We start from the raw sequence: 19012 nt of genomic DNA on the forward strand, positions 1-19012 counted from the left end.
CCTATAAATTGTTTCTGGTCGCTCCATGGCTCTAGTGCTGCCATCTGAGTTCGTGTAGAAGTGTATAAGCTATTGTCCTGAATATTCTACTGCTATGGGTTCAGCAAAGCCCTACATTGGCTGTAAAATAGGCTTAATTTCAAAAGCTCAAAATCGTTATGAGGGGATTTTGTATACAATTGATAAAGTGAATTCCACAGTGGTGATGGCAAAAGGTAAGTGGATCAATGCTTGACAGCCTGTAAGCATGGTCAAAAATGACATGCTTTTTAATCAGTTTTTTTTGTAAAGATGGGAACACATCTGAAACACAAAGGTCACATTTGTTAGCTTTATCAACCATTTTCTCTTAACTAGTCAAGTGTTTTGGAACGGAGGGACGACCCACTGACAGACCAACACCACCAAAAGATGATATCTATGAGTACATCACTTTTCGGGGAAGTGATATTAAGGACATCGCGCTGTGTGAACCTCCAAGATCTCACCAAGGCCTACCCCCGGATCCTGCAATAGTACAGGTAGATTGCTACATTGTACAAGCTACATTGTTCACACCCCACAGTCCAGAACTTAAAAGTGGACAAAGTACATTAAGATCCAAATAATATGTGTTTTGTTCAGTCATCCAGTGCAGGCTCTCCGGGCATCTACTCAGCTCTTGGACCATTTAGCCCCCTAAGGATGCCTGCCTACAACCAGCTTGCTGCTAGCTCTTTACTTAATCAACAATATGCTGCAGCTCTTGGCCTCGGTAAGTCACTGAACTGAGATTTATTACACGTAAACTGACTATAAACCCATATTCTTAATGATGCTGAATGTTTTAAGTGGGTTGTCTACATACTGCATTTTGTTGTGTTTGTCATGCAGGGCCTGTACTTCCAGGCTTGCATGTTAGAAGAGGCCCCATGGTGGAAAAGGCTGTTCAAACTCTCCAGGTGGACAGATCTAGGCAGAGGGGAGGCTACACTGCATCCCAGGAGCAGGAGCAGCAGCAGTGGGAGAGAAGGAGGTCCCAGGGGCCCAGAGGAGAGTTTTCCCAGACCAGAAGGGGCACTGGAGCCACAAGTAAGCATACAAAATAAAATGCTAAACATGAATGGCTTGCAGTGGTGGGCCGTCAGGGCCAGCAAGGCCTTCTCTGCTGGCCTAACATAACCAGAAATCATGATCATAATTATGATAAAGGTTAATTTAATTTTTAATTCTCTTTCCCTAAATATCTAAAAGTATTCATATTCTCTTCATTTCACAGAGAGACCTGTTTATTGTGTCGCTGTCGCCAAAGTATGGCCGTCTTGTTAGTGTCTTTCTGATATTAAACTGCGATTGTGCAATGTATTGTACAATCTTGTTAAAGCTTGCATATTCTTTGTGGACTAATTTAATAAAACTTTTTGGAAAGATAATTTTAAAGACCCTTTTATTTTTACGTTTTGACAGTAGCATACCAGATATGTTTTAATTGTTGATGCGCCGGATAATAGCCCATTTTGCACACAACTGAGGTGATGCAATGCCTAGAAGTGCTTAAGTGTGTTTCTAACTACTCTCCAGTCCTGGTGTTATAAATGCTGGCATAATGAAAGGTATTTATTGACTAAGTTGGACATCACTGAAGGCCTAAGTGTGAAATGCACCGCCCGCCACTGATTGCTTGGATAGTTTAACAGTCTTGAAACATTTTCAAACACTCTTCAGAGAATGTCAATCTTGAAAATGCAAGACATATGAAGAATGAGGGTAAATGTTTTTCGTTTGAAGTGAAGTCAGGCCCAGGTGTGCCCAGTGCTCAGCAGGAAACTCGGCAGCAGAATTCTGAAAACAGGCCACCGCCCAGAAGAAGACAAGGTATATGTGAAACATATTGTGGTTTGCACAAGAGTGTAATTTTATGGACACAATCCATAAAACTCTTTAACATTAAATTGATTTTATTTTTTTAAATCAATTGATTTAGGAGCTCGGAGGCACAGAAACCGCAGTAGAGGCCAGCTGATGGTGGCTAATGTTCCATCTGCCATCCTTAAGTTTGACACAGACTTCGATTTTGATACCTCAAATGCACAGTTTATTAAGGAGGTGCAAGACAGGATCAAAGGTTGGTTCATTATGCACGTTGTATTTTCATTTTCTCCTTGGTTTGGCACTGAATTTTCTTTTTTCAAAGGCATATGTCATTCCATGACATACTGTTATTAATACTCTGTTTAGGATTTAAGCTCCAAATCCTTCAAACTGGTTTGGCTCAGCAGTAGAAATACAGATGAATTCAGGCAGCAGGATTTGAATATCAAAGTTGCAGTTATGGCAGTGACATGATCTATCATATATTCTGTCTTTTTATACATGTGTGCAAACGTGTTTCAATTTTGGTACAGCTACTTGCAATTTTAAACAAACAAATGTGAAACCAGAAATGATTCTTCCATAGCATATCCTTCCAGGTTATTTGCAGTGATTATTTTTTTTTTTTTTTTTTTCTGTCTGCAGATAGAAATCTTGAGGTAGAAGAGAAAGAAAAAGAAGAATTGCATTTGACTGCAGAGGATGATCCATTCGGGCCAAAATTCTACTATGACAAAGCAAAGTCTTTCTATGACAACATTTCGTCTGACAATAAGTTCAGGTAAACTACTGGCATTTTTATCCCTAAAATTCAAACACTAGTTTCTCCTGTATGCACTGCAAAAAAAAAAGTTGGGTGAACCAAAAATTTCAAGGCAACAAACTTCAATACATTTTTAAGTTGGACAATTAAACTAATTATTTTGAGTTTGCTCAACTCTGAAATTAGATTTTTGTCAACTCAACTGTACGTTGTACTAACTTATAATTTTACATTGTAATAACTTTTAATCCTAACTTCTGCAATGTGCTGAATTGGTTGGATTGTAACGCTGCTATGAAATGTCAACTAATGTTGCGACCACAATTTTGAGTTAGCATTGATACGCTAACGGCTACTCTTGTAGCTGTAACAAGCAACGCCGCTAGCATCAGTTAGCCGCTAGCGTCAAATAGCCGCTAGGTTTAGCTAATGACCGAATTTCACCCCTTTCCTGCATTTCACAACAAAGAAATAAGAGTTATCAGAACTATTGTCCCTTGTTGTGAACCCCAACTTAAAGATATAAGTAACAACAACTCACCAACTTGTTTTTGAGCAGACAACTGGCTTCATTTGTTGTGCTAACTTACATTATTGCCCTAAACTTACATTAACTTACATTATTGCCATATATATATATATATATATATATATATATATATATATATATATATATATATATATATATATATAATTTCCAAGTTTTACCAACTTAAATCCTCATTTTAGGCCAAAAAATACAAGTTGGCTTTTTTGCAGTGTGTGGAGCTACAGCAAATATCTGTGTCAATTAATGGTTTCAGACTAACCTGGGCAGAGGAGCGGAAGCGCAACATGGAGACTTTTGGGGTCCCTGGACGGTTCCCGAGGGGCCGAGGCTTCAGAGGTGGCTATGCTGGACGGAGAGGATGGGGCAATGCTCAAACTCTTTCTTCCTACAGAAGCAGGAGTGGACAGCTGTAAAGGTCAGAGTGTGATACTAAGGCACTAAAGCAACCCCATCCTCCACTGATGGCTTCCTTTATGTGTAATAAATGGGACTGTGTTACCCATTATGTTGATCAGCAAAAACAGCTCTGTCACTGAAGGGTCTTTTCTTTTCTGTTTTTCTCCCTTAGGCAGTTATCATGCCCCCATATTGCCAGTATTTTATTTTTATTTATGCCCTTTTTGTCATTTGGCCTCATTGTGTATAGATGCATGTCTTACCAAGAGGTCCACTTTATGTGACGGTAGTTGTTTTTCCCTCAGAATGCTTGCCTGAAATGTTTTTTTTTTCTTTCTTTCAGTTAAATGGACAATGTTTAGTTTCTATTTTGTTTTCTGCTACTTGGAAGAATTTTACTCCCAATCGTGTATTAGTTTCAAGTTTAAAAAAAGGCTCCTGGGAGTACATTTGTTTCATTTCCTAATGTTGTCAACTATAAATATTAACATAAATGAACTAAACTTAAATGTATTTAAAGGGTAAATATTGTACATTGTTCTGTCACATTGAAGCAACAAGTTAAACTAATGTAAATAAACTGGAAATTGCTGGTGCACTTGTTATGCTTTCTGAAGGTACATCACATATATTTTATCATATTAGTTATGTGTACAACTGAGCTTTGAATGTGTAAACCTTGGGTTGGGCCATCCTAGTACTTTTATTTGAATAATTACAATTCATGCTATGCTTCACCTCATAGGCAAATCTGTAATATTTGCCTGACGGCTTCAGTTACTTATTGGCCTACAATTTTGCATACCCTTCTTGCCCAGCAAACGAAGGGAAACGCACAAATGGGGCATTACAAACTTATGATAATCAATAATATATAAAACCTTGTTTGGTATTAAACTACCCAACAGTATAAAGTGGTCAAAATTGGCAACATCTTAACAGCTGCAGCATTAATATTTATCCCAAAACGTCATAGAGGCTACTGAAGCACTTACAGGATCAATTTACTACAGACTGAGTACTTTTACTCTGTATTCTGAAGCAGGCTCAATTCTGTTCATTACTTGCGAAGTTGATCGTTTTGAATGCACGTTTATCATATCAACACTGCAAATTAATTATGCACTTTCACATGCAACAAATCTTGGATCGCTTGCTATGTAATCCAATCCAATCCCCTTTTTTTATATAGCACAATTTTAGCAAACACAAGGTTTCCAAAGTGCTGCACAAACAATAAATACATAACACAATACAAAGAGATGTAGTAAACAATAGATCAGCAAGATGCAATAAGATAAATTAAAAATGGGATAAAAATAAGTAAAATGTACTGCCCGCACAAAATAAAATATGCATGAATACAATAAAAACAAAAAAATCATAGAATCAACACTCTACGTGGTGTTAAAAGCCACACTGTAACTGCACACTGTGCCCAGACAGATGATTGGCACGTGTCAGGTGCATGATGAAATGACAAATATGAAAATGAAACTGTGGGATAATGTATTTTACTTTTATATTTTTCTGACTGTGCTAAAAAAAACTTTGCCAAAAACTTGTTTCAATTGCTCGGGAGCTTTCGCTTCGTGTAGTTTACAATGTGGACTGATTAGCTTTCATGAATCAAAGGCTGCTCCGTCTACAGTGAGGGGAAAGTGGTAGGCTACTCCGGGTCCGGGTTGTACCAAAAACTGAGGGAGAGGGATTTTCCGCTATCGCGTAAGAATTAATTCCCTGCGTCGTTATTTGCATGCAAACCACAAATACCTTTAAGTAAAACCTATACGTTTAATTATATTCGGAGAAATTCAGCGTTTTCTTATTTCCCTTCCATTATGACAGAGAGATGTCACTGTCGGTTCCCCCCTTTTTCTTGGTAATGGACAAACTATGTAACCAAATAGAGGGCTGCGCTCAAGATAATAACTATTAGAATAAAAGAAGCGCTTTTATTTCACATATGACAAAATGTCGGTGGCATTTTCATCGGCGCGCCCCAGGAGTAAAGGGGAGGTGACACAGCAAGCCATTCAAAAGGTAAAAAAAAATAAATCTTAACATGCGTCGCTTGTGATCAAATATTCCAGTCTGGATGGGAGTGTGCGGTGCTCCGCCAGTGCAGAGGAAGTAGCCTGTGAATATCAGAAGAAATGGCAACTGGTATTGTAACGTTAGTCAATTGAAGGTGCGAACCAAACAAAGCAATGACGGTGATGAAGGACCGCTTTATATGCTCATCACCGGCTGGAGCTGTGGTGCTGTTGATCTCGCTGCTTTTTTCCTGACAATTAATGAAAAGGCTTTCTCAATGCATGTTAAATGCTACTTCTTAAAAATGATTTAGAAGCACTGCACCTGAATTGTTTTTCTTTATTAATTCGGCTATAGGTGTCAGTTTGTCAGACAGCGTCACTCCATTTATTATGGACAGCCGCTTTGTTGCAAAAACACATGCAAGCATCCACTATGTAGTGCAACCTGGAGGGAAACTGAGCAACAGAGGACAACCCAGAGCCCCATGCTCCTCAGACTGCTGCTGCTTGTATCCATCCTTTAGACAGAGACTTTCAAACGTTGTCCTAAATTAAGACTGTGATGAGCTGCTGCTTCAGTTGCCTCCATTATGAAAAAAAAAAAAAACTGACCTAGAAAAAATGTTAATAGATTGGTTGAAGTTCTGAAATTCCAGGACATCACTGCAATGTCTTATTAGGGCATATTTCATTTGCTTTGTGAACTGAAAATGTACTGCTGTTCCCCAAAGATGCTGGATGAAAACCATCATTTAATACAATGCATAATGGATTACCAAAGTAAAGGCAAGACGGCTGAATGCACACAGTAAGTGTCTGTTATTATTCTATTTCTTATAGTATTTATAATATTTAGGTATAAGTAAAATCAGATATGTTCCGTTTTCCCTTCTTTTCTTTTTTTACAGGTATCAGCAAATCCTGCACAGAAATCTTGTTTACTTGGCCACGATAGCAGATTCAAATCAGAACATGCAGTCACTACTACCTGCAGTGAGTCCTTCATGACATTTCAGGAACAAGTATAACATTAGATTTCCCATCTACATCAGATTAATACTGCTTCTGCCATCTGCAACTTATCTCCTTTTCTAAAAGTAATTATTCATAATTCTATTTTGAGAGCCCTTTGGGGAGACTAAACATCAACTTTTTTATGCTTTCCACAGATAAATCTATAAAACAAACAAAAATATTGTCATTTAGGAGACAATACGGAGTCAATATAAGTTAGGGGCAGGAGAATGTGGACGATCAATTGTGTTTTTACTTTCCAGCCTCCCGCTCCCAACATGTCCATGGGTCCTGGAGGGATGGGCCAAAGTGGGGGACATGCTCCGAGCAACCTCAATGACAACATGGCACCAGGACTGCCCCCCACACCAATGATGCAGGGCCAAATGAGCAATGGTGAGATTTTACCACAAATGTGTATATTCCAGATTCGGTCTGTCCCCTGTCATGAGTGCTCGTCTGATCCTGACTTTGCTGCATGTCTGTCTGCAGAAACAATACCATGTCTTGTCTGTCACAGTGTCTCTTGTCTTTATTGCCTGCAATTATCCAATGATCTTGAGTTCAGCTAATGGTTTGAGAGTCTTATTTGTTTGCAGCTATAGCAGCTTTTTTTCCTTCTCTCTGTTTTCTAATTCATTTTTACACACATAAGTAACACTCATCACTCAGTCCTTGTACAAGCAAGCTTCTTGTAAAGATGAACTGAATGTGGGCCCGTGATTAACATGATATGGCGCCACATGGGAGCGTATGCTGGCTGCTCTGACTGTGCGTGTGTGTCGTCAGGCCCCAGCCATGCCCCCATGCAGCAGCAGTCTGGTCCGGTGCAGCCGGCTATTCCCTCCACATCCCTCAGCCTGCCTGCCAGCAGCTACGGCAGCTCAGCCTCAGCCTCCGGCTACAGCCACGCTGCACCCTCCTCCCAGGGCAGCATGATCCAGGGCCCTGGGCCTGGCTATGGCTCTTCCTCTTCCTCTTCTTCCACATCCTCATCCTCCTCTTCCTCCTCCTCCTCCCGCAGCAACCTCAACATGCAATCCAACCAAGGTGAGCCAGGTGTAGAGGAGCCTAATCATCAGGTTATTTATTTATTTATTTATTTATTTCATGGGAAGGAATACTTTCAGGCTTGTGATTTGAACTCACTAAAACACTTGAGATACTTAAAGGAACACTCCACCGTTTTTTCATATTAAAACATGTTATTCGGTCAAGTAAGACGAGTTGATACAGACCTCTTGCGTCTCAATGCGTGCACTCAATCGCCCTGGCGCGCGGCGCCACTTGGCTAGCACTTCGCTTAGCCCAGTTCATTCATTAGGATCCAAACAGATGGACAGTTAGAAGCCACCAAACTCCTCCACGTTTTCCCTATTTAAATACAGCTACACGAGTAGTTAAACGACCAAGTATGGCGACACAAAATAAAACGTGGCGCTTTTCGGATAAAAAGGAGAACTATAATGTATGGCGGAATAGCCCTTGGGAGCACTTCGACTCGGCGCAGTAATATCATCACTCCTGAGGGGAGAAGATTTTTCAGGAGTGATGATATTACTGCGCCGAGTTGAAGTGCACGCATTGAGACGCAAGAGGTCTGTATCAACTCGTCTTACTTGACCGAATAACATGTTTTAATATGAAAAGACGGTGGAGTGTTCCTTTACGGACTTGAGTATCATAAACTACACCAACGATGCAAGATGTCTCATTTGTATTTCTTTTGTCTGACACCTAGAGGAACTAAGGATTAATGAAAGTAATGCCTTTGAAACGTTCAGAGTGTGTTGGAAACCATTTGGTAAAACAGTTGGATGATTTCTGAACCACCTCTGAATGTATTCATTACAAACGCAGCCTTGATCGTGCTTAAAACATTTGCTTACATGCATATTTGCACTCATCAATCTGTAAATTTGCTTCTAGTCCAGCTTTATCATCAAAATAACCAAACACATTCAGTTCATCAAAGAGGTTTCCTGCCTCCTCCCTCCTTCCTTCTGCTCCAGGCTTTGCCTCCTAATCTCTGACTCCTGACCCTGAGATGCAGCCCTCCTCTCCCTTGATGTCTGTGTGGATATCTGTTTATGTACTGACTTCACTGGCTTTGTTTGCATTTATACTTCAGACCAAACACCTTAGAAGCATCTCTTCAAAGAGTTTTTTTCTTTAAGAGACCCCTGACTGCTATGGACCCCTTTTGGCTTTTCCCTGTGCCCCGATTGCCATGGACCTCCCTCTACATTTGTTTATCCTTCAGTTTAATTATGCACATTTCTGAAGTTGCAAGTTGCAGTTCTGAGAATGCTGTGTCTGCTGTTGAATGCTCATGCTGGTATGTGCATAGAGTGTGTCTGTGTATATTAATGTATGAGATCTCTCCCCCCATAATTACACCTCCTCCAGTCTCCATGATGCACCAACAGTCTGCTACTCCGCACTACTCCTCAGCCCAGGCTGGTGGCCAACACTATCAGGGACAGCAGGCAATGAGCATGATGGCTCAGGGCAGTCAAGGAAACAGTATGATGTCTCAGAGACCCATGGGATCCTACCGCTCCTCACAGCAAGGTAGGTGGGAAGACTTCTCCATGCCAGTTTGGTGATGACGGCAATGTTTTTTTGTTTTTTTTTAAGTTCTTGAAGGGGACCTACACTACTGGTCAAAAGTTTTAGAACACACCAACTTTTCCAGAATTGAATTGAAAATGATGCAGTTTAATGTCTCAGTGTACTCTGAAATTAATGCACATTTGCAACATTTAAAATTCTTTATTGAGCATGATAGTGTTTTTAAAGTAAAAAAAAGATTCAAAATCACATTTTACGTTGGGCTAAAGCACTAAAAAAAAGAAACAAAATGACCAAAAAAAGACACAAAATGACACAAAATGACTTACAAAGACATGAAAAGAATTCAAAAATGGACAAAATAGCCCAAGACTCCATAGAGTTGGACTAAAGGACTAAAAAAAGACACAAAATGACAAAAAAAGACACCAAAAGACACAAAATGACACCAAAAGACACAAAATGACTAAAAAAAGACACAAAATGACTAAAAAAGACACAAAATGACCAAAAAAAGACACAAAATTACCAAAAAAAGACATCAAAAGACACAAAATGACCAAAAAAAGACACAAAATTACAAAAAAGACACAAAAAGACACAAAATGACAAAAAAAAGACACAAAATGACTTACAAAGACATGAAAAGAATTAAAAAAATGGACAAAATAGCCCAAGACTCCATAGAGTTAAGTTGTTAACCCTACTTGTATAATTCTGAAATGTACATTATCTTTCAGTTTTGGTTAAGCTTACCTTTTTTTATTTACCTCTGGCAGTTCACCACTTACCTTTGTACCCTTTCAAGCTGTTCATTTGACTTGAACTGCTTGAATTTCAATAAAAAACTGGAAAAATTGGGGTGTTCTAAAACTTTTGACCGGTAGTGTATATGATGCATATCCAGCTCTATATTTTAATTATGGGACTCCACTAGAGTAGCTTTACATGATTCACATTAAAAACAATAAATCTTTGATTATCTTATACTGGCCTTTCATGCAGGCCCTCAGATGACCCACTGGAACTCTTTGTGGTACTATTTGTACGCTTTGTTTCCGGTGAGAACATAACCCGGCCTTGATCCAATCCAACTGGAGGAAGCATTGTCCCTTTTTGGATTAAACCAGCTCCTGTAGTCAGCTGGCCAATGTCATGTTTGATATTGTTAAGAATCTACATTTTTAACAAGCCTTTACGCAGATTTAGCCTGAAAATTTCACCACCAGACTGCCATCTCTATTTACATCAGTGCAAAACAGGTGTGGGCTGTTTTGAAGGCTACAGGCATTTATGGTGGCTCTTGGGGAATATTTTCAGATGATGAGCATGTCACAGTTCAGGAGGATCAATGCCTGAACTGTCTTTATACGTGCCTTCAGCAACTCAAGTGCGTTACCACATGGTTTTCCAGCCGTGGTCCTCTGAGAAGTGGTGGGAACAAACAAAAACATTTGTTTATGGCTGTTGTTGGTGAGGAAAAAAGGAGCTAGGTCTATTTTGGTCTAGCTCATTCTGCTTAAGGAAAGGTTATTAGAATTATTAATTTTCACCACCCGAAATAGCACTTCCTGGGGACATTCCAAGACAGACTAAGCTGATAAATGTCTCCCTGTTGACACACATCCCTGTAGTTTGTGGGCACTTTGCCTGGAGCATGAACTAATGTCAACTTGTAGCCAAAGTAGAAAAAAACATTGGGAAAACAGTACTATAAGGATCTGAAGTCTTTTGGCCACATTTAATATGAAAATACTTAACTTTACATTTACTGTACATGACATTAAATAAGGAGAAGCATAATAGGTCCCCTTTATGTACAAGGATGGATGTGTGACTATAGTTTGCAACTGTGGGACTGACATGGTCAACAGGTCTTCATTAAGTGTGTTCTCACAGTTTCCACTTTAATGGAAAGTTTGTTTCGGGAGTATTAGTGGAAGCATGGTATCAGTTATGCTTTGCAAGATGTGATACTGAAGGTCTGCAAATATCCCATTACATAGCCTTCCTGCAACTTTAAGAAGCAGACTGGAGATGTATCACTCGTGTCACATTAGGTTCCTGTCTCTGTAAATCACTTAACTGGTGCTGTGTCAGCATGTGTCCAATAATAGCTCCGCTCTGTCCTGTTATGTCTTTTGAAGGGTGCAGACTAGGCACGTAGTAACTCACATATATAAAAAGGATGGGATACAGTTTCCAAGGCAACAGACCATGACTGTATGTCCTTATTTACCCTGGTTCAGTGTTATCCCTGCATGACTGGGTGAAGTATTTCCAGATAGACCTCTGTTATGGAATTGTTGTGTCCACAGTTAAACTGCTCTCTCACCAGCAACTCCCTGATTGGTCAACGGGCTGTTGCTAAGGCACCACCTGTGTCAACTCTTTGGCTCCTTGGTCACATTGGAAATAATCAGATATGTTGCTGTGAAATTGTTTTGCTATTTTTGCAGAAGTTAAGATGATATTTTTATACAGCCAATCTTCCTATCTGGAAACTTTCGGGCCAGTTGTTGTTTGCTTAAAGGAGATTAGACTGTGCCTGGCTCTTCGATGCATCTTCCGGAGAGTTTTTATTCTGTTGCTATTTCTGGGTTTGTTAGATAAAATTGAAAGGGAATGGAAGGAAGGAGTGGAATCTGGAGTTTCTGCACACCACCACCAAGCAGAGATCAGATTCTCCCTGATAATTGGCTTTCTGTAATCCTCATTTTCTTCTCTAAAATTACACCTCATGTAATTTGTCATGGAATTATTTATTGTAATTGCTCCACTTTAATTAGTGTCTCCAAAAATTTGGGTTGGCTTGGAATAGCTTCCTTCATATCATCATTTCAACCCATAGAAAATCATCACCAGTTAAATTCTACAGTACATAAGTAAGTTATAAGGAAACGTTTAATAATTGTTGCATTAATTCACTCCATTCAAAACTATTCATCATAACTAAATGACAACTTCCAAGCAAGCTGTCTATATTTTTGTCTTTCATTATTCTTTATACATGCATATACACACATACACACCTTCAGGCTGCCTAAATTGTCCAAATGTCCTGGCACACAGCGGCCAATTGGTTCGACCAACTGTTTAACAAATCCTGGTGTCGCCTGTCTTGCAGGATCTGCACAGCAGTACATGGGACAAGACGAGTTCTACGGAGAGCAGTATGGACACACTCAGAGCTCCAGCGAGCCCATAAACCGGCAATATTACCCTGATGGTAATCGTGCACATCCATAAACTTCATACACACAGCTCTCAAACACACAAAGTCACATTATAGGTGCATTCCCTTTTAGAGCTACCCCACAGGTCTGAGCCAGATTTACTGCAGTGCTGAAGCTTCGGCTCGTCCTCCTAGTCATCGTCTTTTTCCCTTATTGTGGGAGAGGAAAAGTATTGGAGAAAGAATTGCAAAAGACTGACATTGGTCTCAATTCTGTTTCCTCCCAGTGTGTCTGTGTCCATACTGTCCCCTTTGGTGTGCCGAAATTTCAGATTTCAGAGAGTGCCATACCAGTGTGTTGAGGATAGAAGGCAAACTTCCTCCAGGGTGTTCCTTTGTGCTTTGTGCATAATATTGAGGCGAGAAGCCTTGAAAATTTTTGTCTGTGCTTTTAATTTTAATTTTGTTGCACATGTATTATTAATGTTGTGGCTTCAAACTGCGAATAATAATTTCTCTTCTGTAAGTAAGTGGGTTTTGCCTTTTCAGAAGATTTTTTTGCACGTGTTAAACGGTGTTCTCCACAGGTCACGGGGAGTATTCATATCAGCAGTCTTCATATGGTGAGCAAGGCTACGACAGGTCCTTTGATGAGTCTTCACAGCATTACTATGAAGGAGGTAACAGTTATTATGTAATTTTAAACCTTGTGTTTTAGACAAATCTTCCTGCACCGTTACAGGAATATCACACTGTACAATAACAAATAATAGCCTGGTTCATTACATACTGTTTATGCACTTTATGTGTTCTTTATGCACACTGTTCATTGCACCTTATTTGTTTCATAGCACCAACATTTTTATACTGTATATTCATATTTATTCTGCACTGGAATTCTATTCTACTCCTTAATACATACTCCTTCTTTAGACACTTTATATTTTATTGTATTTTTATTGTATTTTTATATTTTATTGCTTGAAGTATGCCTAGGTTGTTCTTTTTATTTAATTGTCATTGTCTCTGTGTGTAATGCTGCTGCTTCACTGTAATTTCCCAGCTTGGGATAAATAAAGTCTATCTATCTATCTATCTATCTATCTATCTATCTATCTATCTATCTATCTATCTATCTATCTATCTATCTATCTATCTATCTATCTATCTATCTATCTATCTATCTATCTATCTATCTATCTATCTATCTATCTATCTATCTATCTATCTATCTATCTATCTATCTATCTATCTATCTATCTATCTATCTATCTATCTATCTATCTATCTATCTACCCCTAGTTTGTCTAAAGTTTTTTTCTGTCAGTTTGTGTCTTTTTTGGTCATTTTGTGTTTTTTTTAAGTAATTTAGTGTTTTTTCAGTCATTTTGTGTCTTTTTTGGTCATTTTGTGTCTCTTTTTTAGTAATTTTGGGGTTTTTTTTGTGTCTTTTTTAAGTAATTTAGTTTTTTTCTGTCATTTTGTGTCCTTTTTTTAAAGTAATTTTGTGTTTTTTTTGGTCATTTTGTGTCTTTTTAAGTCATTTTGTCCGTCTTTTTTGTGTCTTTTTTAAGTAATTTAGTTTTTTTCTGTAATTTTGTGTCTTTTTTTGTCTTTTTTTTAAGTCATTTTGTGTCTTTTTTGGTCATTTTGTGTCTCTTTTTTAGTAATTTTGGGGGTTTTTTGTGTCTTTTTTAAGTAATTAAGTTTTTTTTTATTGTATTTTTATATTTTATTGCTTGAAGTATGCCTAGGTTGTTCTTTTTATTTAATTGTCATTGTCTATGTGTGTAATGCTGCTGCTACACTGTAATTTCCCGGCTTGGGATAAATAAAGTCTATCTATCTATCTAACTATCAGCCCCTAGTTTGTCTAAATTATATCTACTGCCCTATCAAATGAAAGCTGATGTGTGTATCTATGTATATTTACCTCCAGGTAACTCCCAGTACAGTCAGCAGCAGGCCCAGTATCAGCAGGGCTCTGGCCAGCAGCAGCCCTTCAGCCAGCAGCAGTACTCCTCTCAACAAGGCTACAGCGGACAGCCACAGGGATACGGTGAGACCAAGCCTTACAACCTATTGACTACACTGACACAGGCACAAACAAAACACTGAACAAATGAGCAAATTAATTTACTGTGCCCCCTCTGCTCCAGGTCCTGGCCAGGGTGGGTCCTCCCAGTATTCTCAGTATCAACAGGGTCAAAGCCAACAGTACAGCTCCTACCGCCCCTCCCAGGGAGGCCCCGGAGCCCAGACACAGAGGCCCTATGCCTATGAACAGGTACCATCACACTACTATTAGATCTGAGATTTGCCTGAAACTTATTTCCAGCAATTTCATTTTGTCTGCTTCTGAATATTATTTCTTAGTTTCTTTTGTTCAGACAAGGTAAGTAGGAGATGTTTTTACCTGACATGTTTCGACTGACAACTTCAGTCTTCTTCCGAGGTGTCAGTTGATCGCTGTGACTCCACAAAAAGACACGTCACAGCGATCAGCTGACACCTCTGAAGAAGACTGAAGTTGTCAGTCGAAACATGTCAGGTAAAAACATTACATTTACATTTACATTTAGTCATTTAGCAGACGCTTTTATCCAAAGCGACTTACAGGAGGAGTAAAAAGCAAACAATCAAGGTATAGTGCAATAAGAGCTATTAGTGCTAGTGACAATTCTTTGAGGAGTAGAATTATCATGTAGTCTAGGAGAGAAGATGCTCTCTGAAGAGCTGGGTCTTCAGGAGTTTTTTAAAGGTAGGGAGGGACGCCCCTGCTCTGGTAGGAACTGGTAGTGTGTTCCACCAGCGGGGAACAAGAAGTGCAAAGAGTCTGGATTGCCTTGGACCAACGGGGGGCAGAGCCAGGCGCCGTTCATTGGAAGAGCGCAGCGGTCGTGAGGTAGCATATGTCTGAATCAGGTTCAGGTAGGTAGGAGCAGTACCGGAGACAACTTTGTAGGCCAGCATTAGAGATTTGAATTTGATGCGGGCTGCAACAGGTAGCCAGTGGAGCTCAATGAGCAGCGGAGTGACATGTGGCTGGTTGTAGACCAGACGCGCCGCCGCATTCTGAATCATCTGAAGCGGTTTTACTGAGCAGGCTGGCAGGCCTGTCAGGAGGGCATTACAGTAGTCAAGTTTTGAGATGACAACAGCCTGTGTCAGGAGTTGAGTGGCAAAAACATCTCCTACTTACCTTGTCTGAACAAAAGAAACTAAGAAATAATTGCCTGAAACTTAACGAATACCCATATAGCAAATGTAAATAATATTGAATAAATGTTTATTTGGGATTTAATGCATTTGTCAATCTTTAATTATAAAAAAAAAAATTCTGATGCTGCATAGACCTTGTTGTGAGCAGGTTCATTAAGGTTCAGTAAGAAAATAGTTCCTACATAAAAATGCACACAAGAAAATCTGTGGATAAGATTCAGTAAATGGGTAATACATTCTGGAAAGAATGTTTTAAATGCAATTTTAATATTCAAACATTGTTTCTTGTTTTTTTCCATTTTAACCCATAAGAACCCAGACCTATTTATCCATAAAGGAAAATTATAGGGGATATATCACAGACTAAGTGGAGCACGTAGAACACATTTATAATGTTTTAAAAAAAATTTCTACCCCTAAATGTCAAAGATCTGTAATGTGACATAAATGTTACATTGGCCGTTTATGGTATTTATGTCTATGATATTTATATTTTTGATATTTCTTATTTTTAAATAAATAAACTAGACACCTTTTCTGTTTAAAGAGACACAAATTTGCCTTTTTTCTTTGCATCTCCACAACATTTATCAAAATTGTGACATTAATAGTGTTGTTTAAAAATAAAAAAAATGTTTAGATTTTTTTAAGTAACTAAATAATATTAAATCAATAATAAATAAAGACAAATAACCATTTGCCTGTTTTGTTTTCATCTCCATAACATATATCAAAAATTGTGACTTTAATAGTGCTGTTAGACAACAAATTCCATTTCAGATTTGTTTTTAAGTCACAAAATAATAATAAATCAATAATAAATCAATATAAATAACACTGTATATCTGTAGTTGTAGAACTCTAAAAAACAGACTTATGTACTTGAGGAAACATACATAAACATTACTAGAACATTTTAAATGTTTGTGACACCGCGTCACCGTGGGTTCTTATGGGTTAAAATCCAATATTAAAGGATGTTTTTGTACTTTTGTCCATCTCAGTAGTGACAGAAAACAAAAAGAAAGTGAACAACAAAATGTATGAAGTGCAATCTAATCTCTCAGTATAAAATCATTCTACATTGCAGGGTCAGTATGGAAATTATCAGCAATAAGGAACGACGTTTTGCCGCTGGAGGAAAATGAAAAAGGCACGGTTCAACAGTGAAGCTCCGGCTCAGCTGTGCATAAGAAGATCTAGCTGCATCAGATTTATTATCCTCTCATTAATCATCATTCTAGATAAGAATACATAATCTAGTCAAATATGATGCTTTCCTCATTTCTTTTGCTCATTACCGGGTTATAGCTGGTAGCTGAAGGTGTAAAGTGCTACTGACGACCTTATAAAAAGCCAGGGTGCTTTTAGAATCATGGCAGTTAATGTAAAACTTCCATATGGATTACATAGGGTACTAAAAAAGAGCAGTAAAGTCATTCAATGAGCCTCAGCAAATAGCCTATATCCTTCTTTTTTCCTTTTTCTCAATGCCTTTCACTTGTCTAGATCCACCCCCTGCTTTTAATGTTTATTTTATTTTACAAGCTTCTTTTTTTAATTATTTTTTGGTGCACAGAGCAGGCCAGTGGTTTGTGAAACTGAGGCTATAAAAAGCAAATTAGCCTTGAAGGAAATGTTCCTTGATATTTATCTAATAGACTAGGTCCAGCTCTTGCTTTAACTCCAAGATGAGACACTGTTATATCTCATGATAAGGGAAATTAATTTTATGAAGGTGAAAACGTTGGTCCTTAAACCTGACTTGATCAGGGGGTTTGTCTGTGTTAGTCAAACTGTGATGTGTTGCTGTGTGGTCTAACATTATGTGTTTTCACTCTACATGTGTCTTTCAGAGGTAATAGACACAATAGATAACTGACTGATCCAGACTTAAAGGTGTGTGTCATTGTCCATGATAATCATACATCGTGGTAGTATTTTTGGTATATATTTTCAGTGTCATTGCCCTACACAGACATATTGTTATTGCCAGGGCCGGCTCTAGCCCATTTGGTGCCCTAGGCGAGATCCATTGGTGTTGAACAGCTCCGTTTGCTGTTTCTCGGAGGGGGGAACTCATGTTTTTGTTTGCCCATGGTGCCAACCAGGCTATATAATACAATACTGTCTGTCTATATGATTATTAACTTACAAGTAAATTCGTAAAAGAAGCACAGCTGGAGACCGCTAACAAGAGACAAGAGAGACAATGAAAGTGCAAACCCGGCGAAAAATGTGCTTAACTGTGTTAAGCTAGCGTTGCTTTATTTCAACCTAGCTAGCAAGCTAATACAAATGAAACGTCTTCATACAAAACAGCATTTAAAAAATGATTGGGATTTCTTCTTCTCCTCCTCTTTTCTTCTCTTTCGATACTGCTCACCGGAGAGCTTTGACGGCCGTTTCATCTTGCAGGATTTATCAAACATAACGTGTCTGTCACTTGACGTGACCTCTGTGACAGTGATCTGACCGTCTAAAGGGGGGCAAGGCAATGACCACACGTCACCTGACTCAGCACCACAAGTGAGAAAATGTAATTGTTTATCTTTTCAAGACAGAACACGAAGCGAGGGTTACAATGGGCATCGGAAATTATTATTGTTTTTCGTTTTTTTTCTCCCTCGAGGGTGACTGGCGGCGCCCCTCCAGCAGATGGCGCTCTAGGCGACCACCTATGTCGCCTATGCCTAGAGCCGGCCCTGGTTATTGCACAGAGTTAAAACGGATCACACTACTCTGATGCCAATCAGTGATGATTTTACATAAAAAACATATTGCCACTTTTTCTGCACTTTAATTTGCAGTGACAGTGTATGTATTGTCTGATATTTTGTATTGTAGTGCAATTCAGGCTGTTTTAAACGAATGATCCTCAAAAAGCCAAAGTAACACAGGAACAGAACAGTAATGTGTCCTGCACCTCTACTTTAATAAGTGCAATACATCCAGTCAGTCATGTTGAGGTTGGTTGTTATGGTTATCTTAGACTGTATACCATTATTTGTAGTTTGTCGACATACAATGATGGCAAAGACTAGGACCGGTTTGTGTCATGTTACTAAATGTTATGTTGCAGGTTTCAACTGACATGTCATATTTTAGATGAAATATTTTCTGTATTTATGTGACTTATGGATAGATTATGTGAGGTCTTTCATCACAAACATAAAGCTTAATACTTCAATATTATTTTTCAGTGAAAACTTTTATCAACATCTTTTGTATTAGATGGACGAGATAATGTTAGAAATAAAACAAGGCGTATAGAAGGTTGAATTTTAACTATCCATGTGTGATTATAATATGGGCATATATTATGTTGTATATTGTTTTATTTATTTTGAAAGTAGACAGCACATCTGGTCATTTCAATAATCAGTGTTTCTACATTTTTAAGCACTGATGAAGATTATAAGTGTGGC

General features: G+C 38.6%; 2 protein-coding genes across 2 annotated transcripts; both read left to right on the top strand.

The window, feature by feature from the left end:
* The first annotated feature begins 28 nt into the window (after positions 1-28).
* Positions 29-4156, top strand: lsm14b (LSM family member 14B). The gene is made up of 8 exons (XM_059333914.1): positions 29-215; positions 358-521; positions 625-754; positions 874-1071; positions 1768-1854; positions 1964-2104; positions 2497-2632; positions 3418-4156. The coding sequence occupies exons 1-8, from the start codon at positions 95-97 to the stop codon at positions 3575-3577; spliced, it is 1137 nt and encodes a 378-aa protein (XP_059189897.1). The 5' UTR covers positions 29-94; the 3' UTR covers positions 3578-4156.
* A 1309-nt stretch (positions 4157-5465) lies between these two features.
* Positions 5466-17932, top strand: LOC131972131 (calcium-responsive transactivator-like). The gene is made up of 11 exons (XM_059333908.1): positions 5466-5603; positions 6331-6407; positions 6508-6592; positions 6877-7009; positions 7403-7663; positions 9023-9187; positions 12315-12416; positions 12950-13042; positions 14302-14421; positions 14522-14649; positions 16675-17932. The coding sequence occupies exons 1-11, from the start codon at positions 5535-5537 to the stop codon at positions 16699-16701; spliced, it is 1260 nt and encodes a 419-aa protein (XP_059189891.1). The 5' UTR covers positions 5466-5534; the 3' UTR covers positions 16702-17932.
* The last annotated feature ends 1080 nt before the right edge of the window (positions 17933-19012 follow it).

The sequence above is a fragment of the Centropristis striata genome, chromosome 5 (genome assembly GCF_030273125.1).
Source record: "Centropristis striata isolate RG_2023a ecotype Rhode Island chromosome 5, C.striata_1.0, whole genome shotgun sequence".
In the NCBI taxonomy this organism is placed as follows: domain Eukaryota; kingdom Metazoa; phylum Chordata; class Actinopteri; order Perciformes; family Serranidae; genus Centropristis; species Centropristis striata.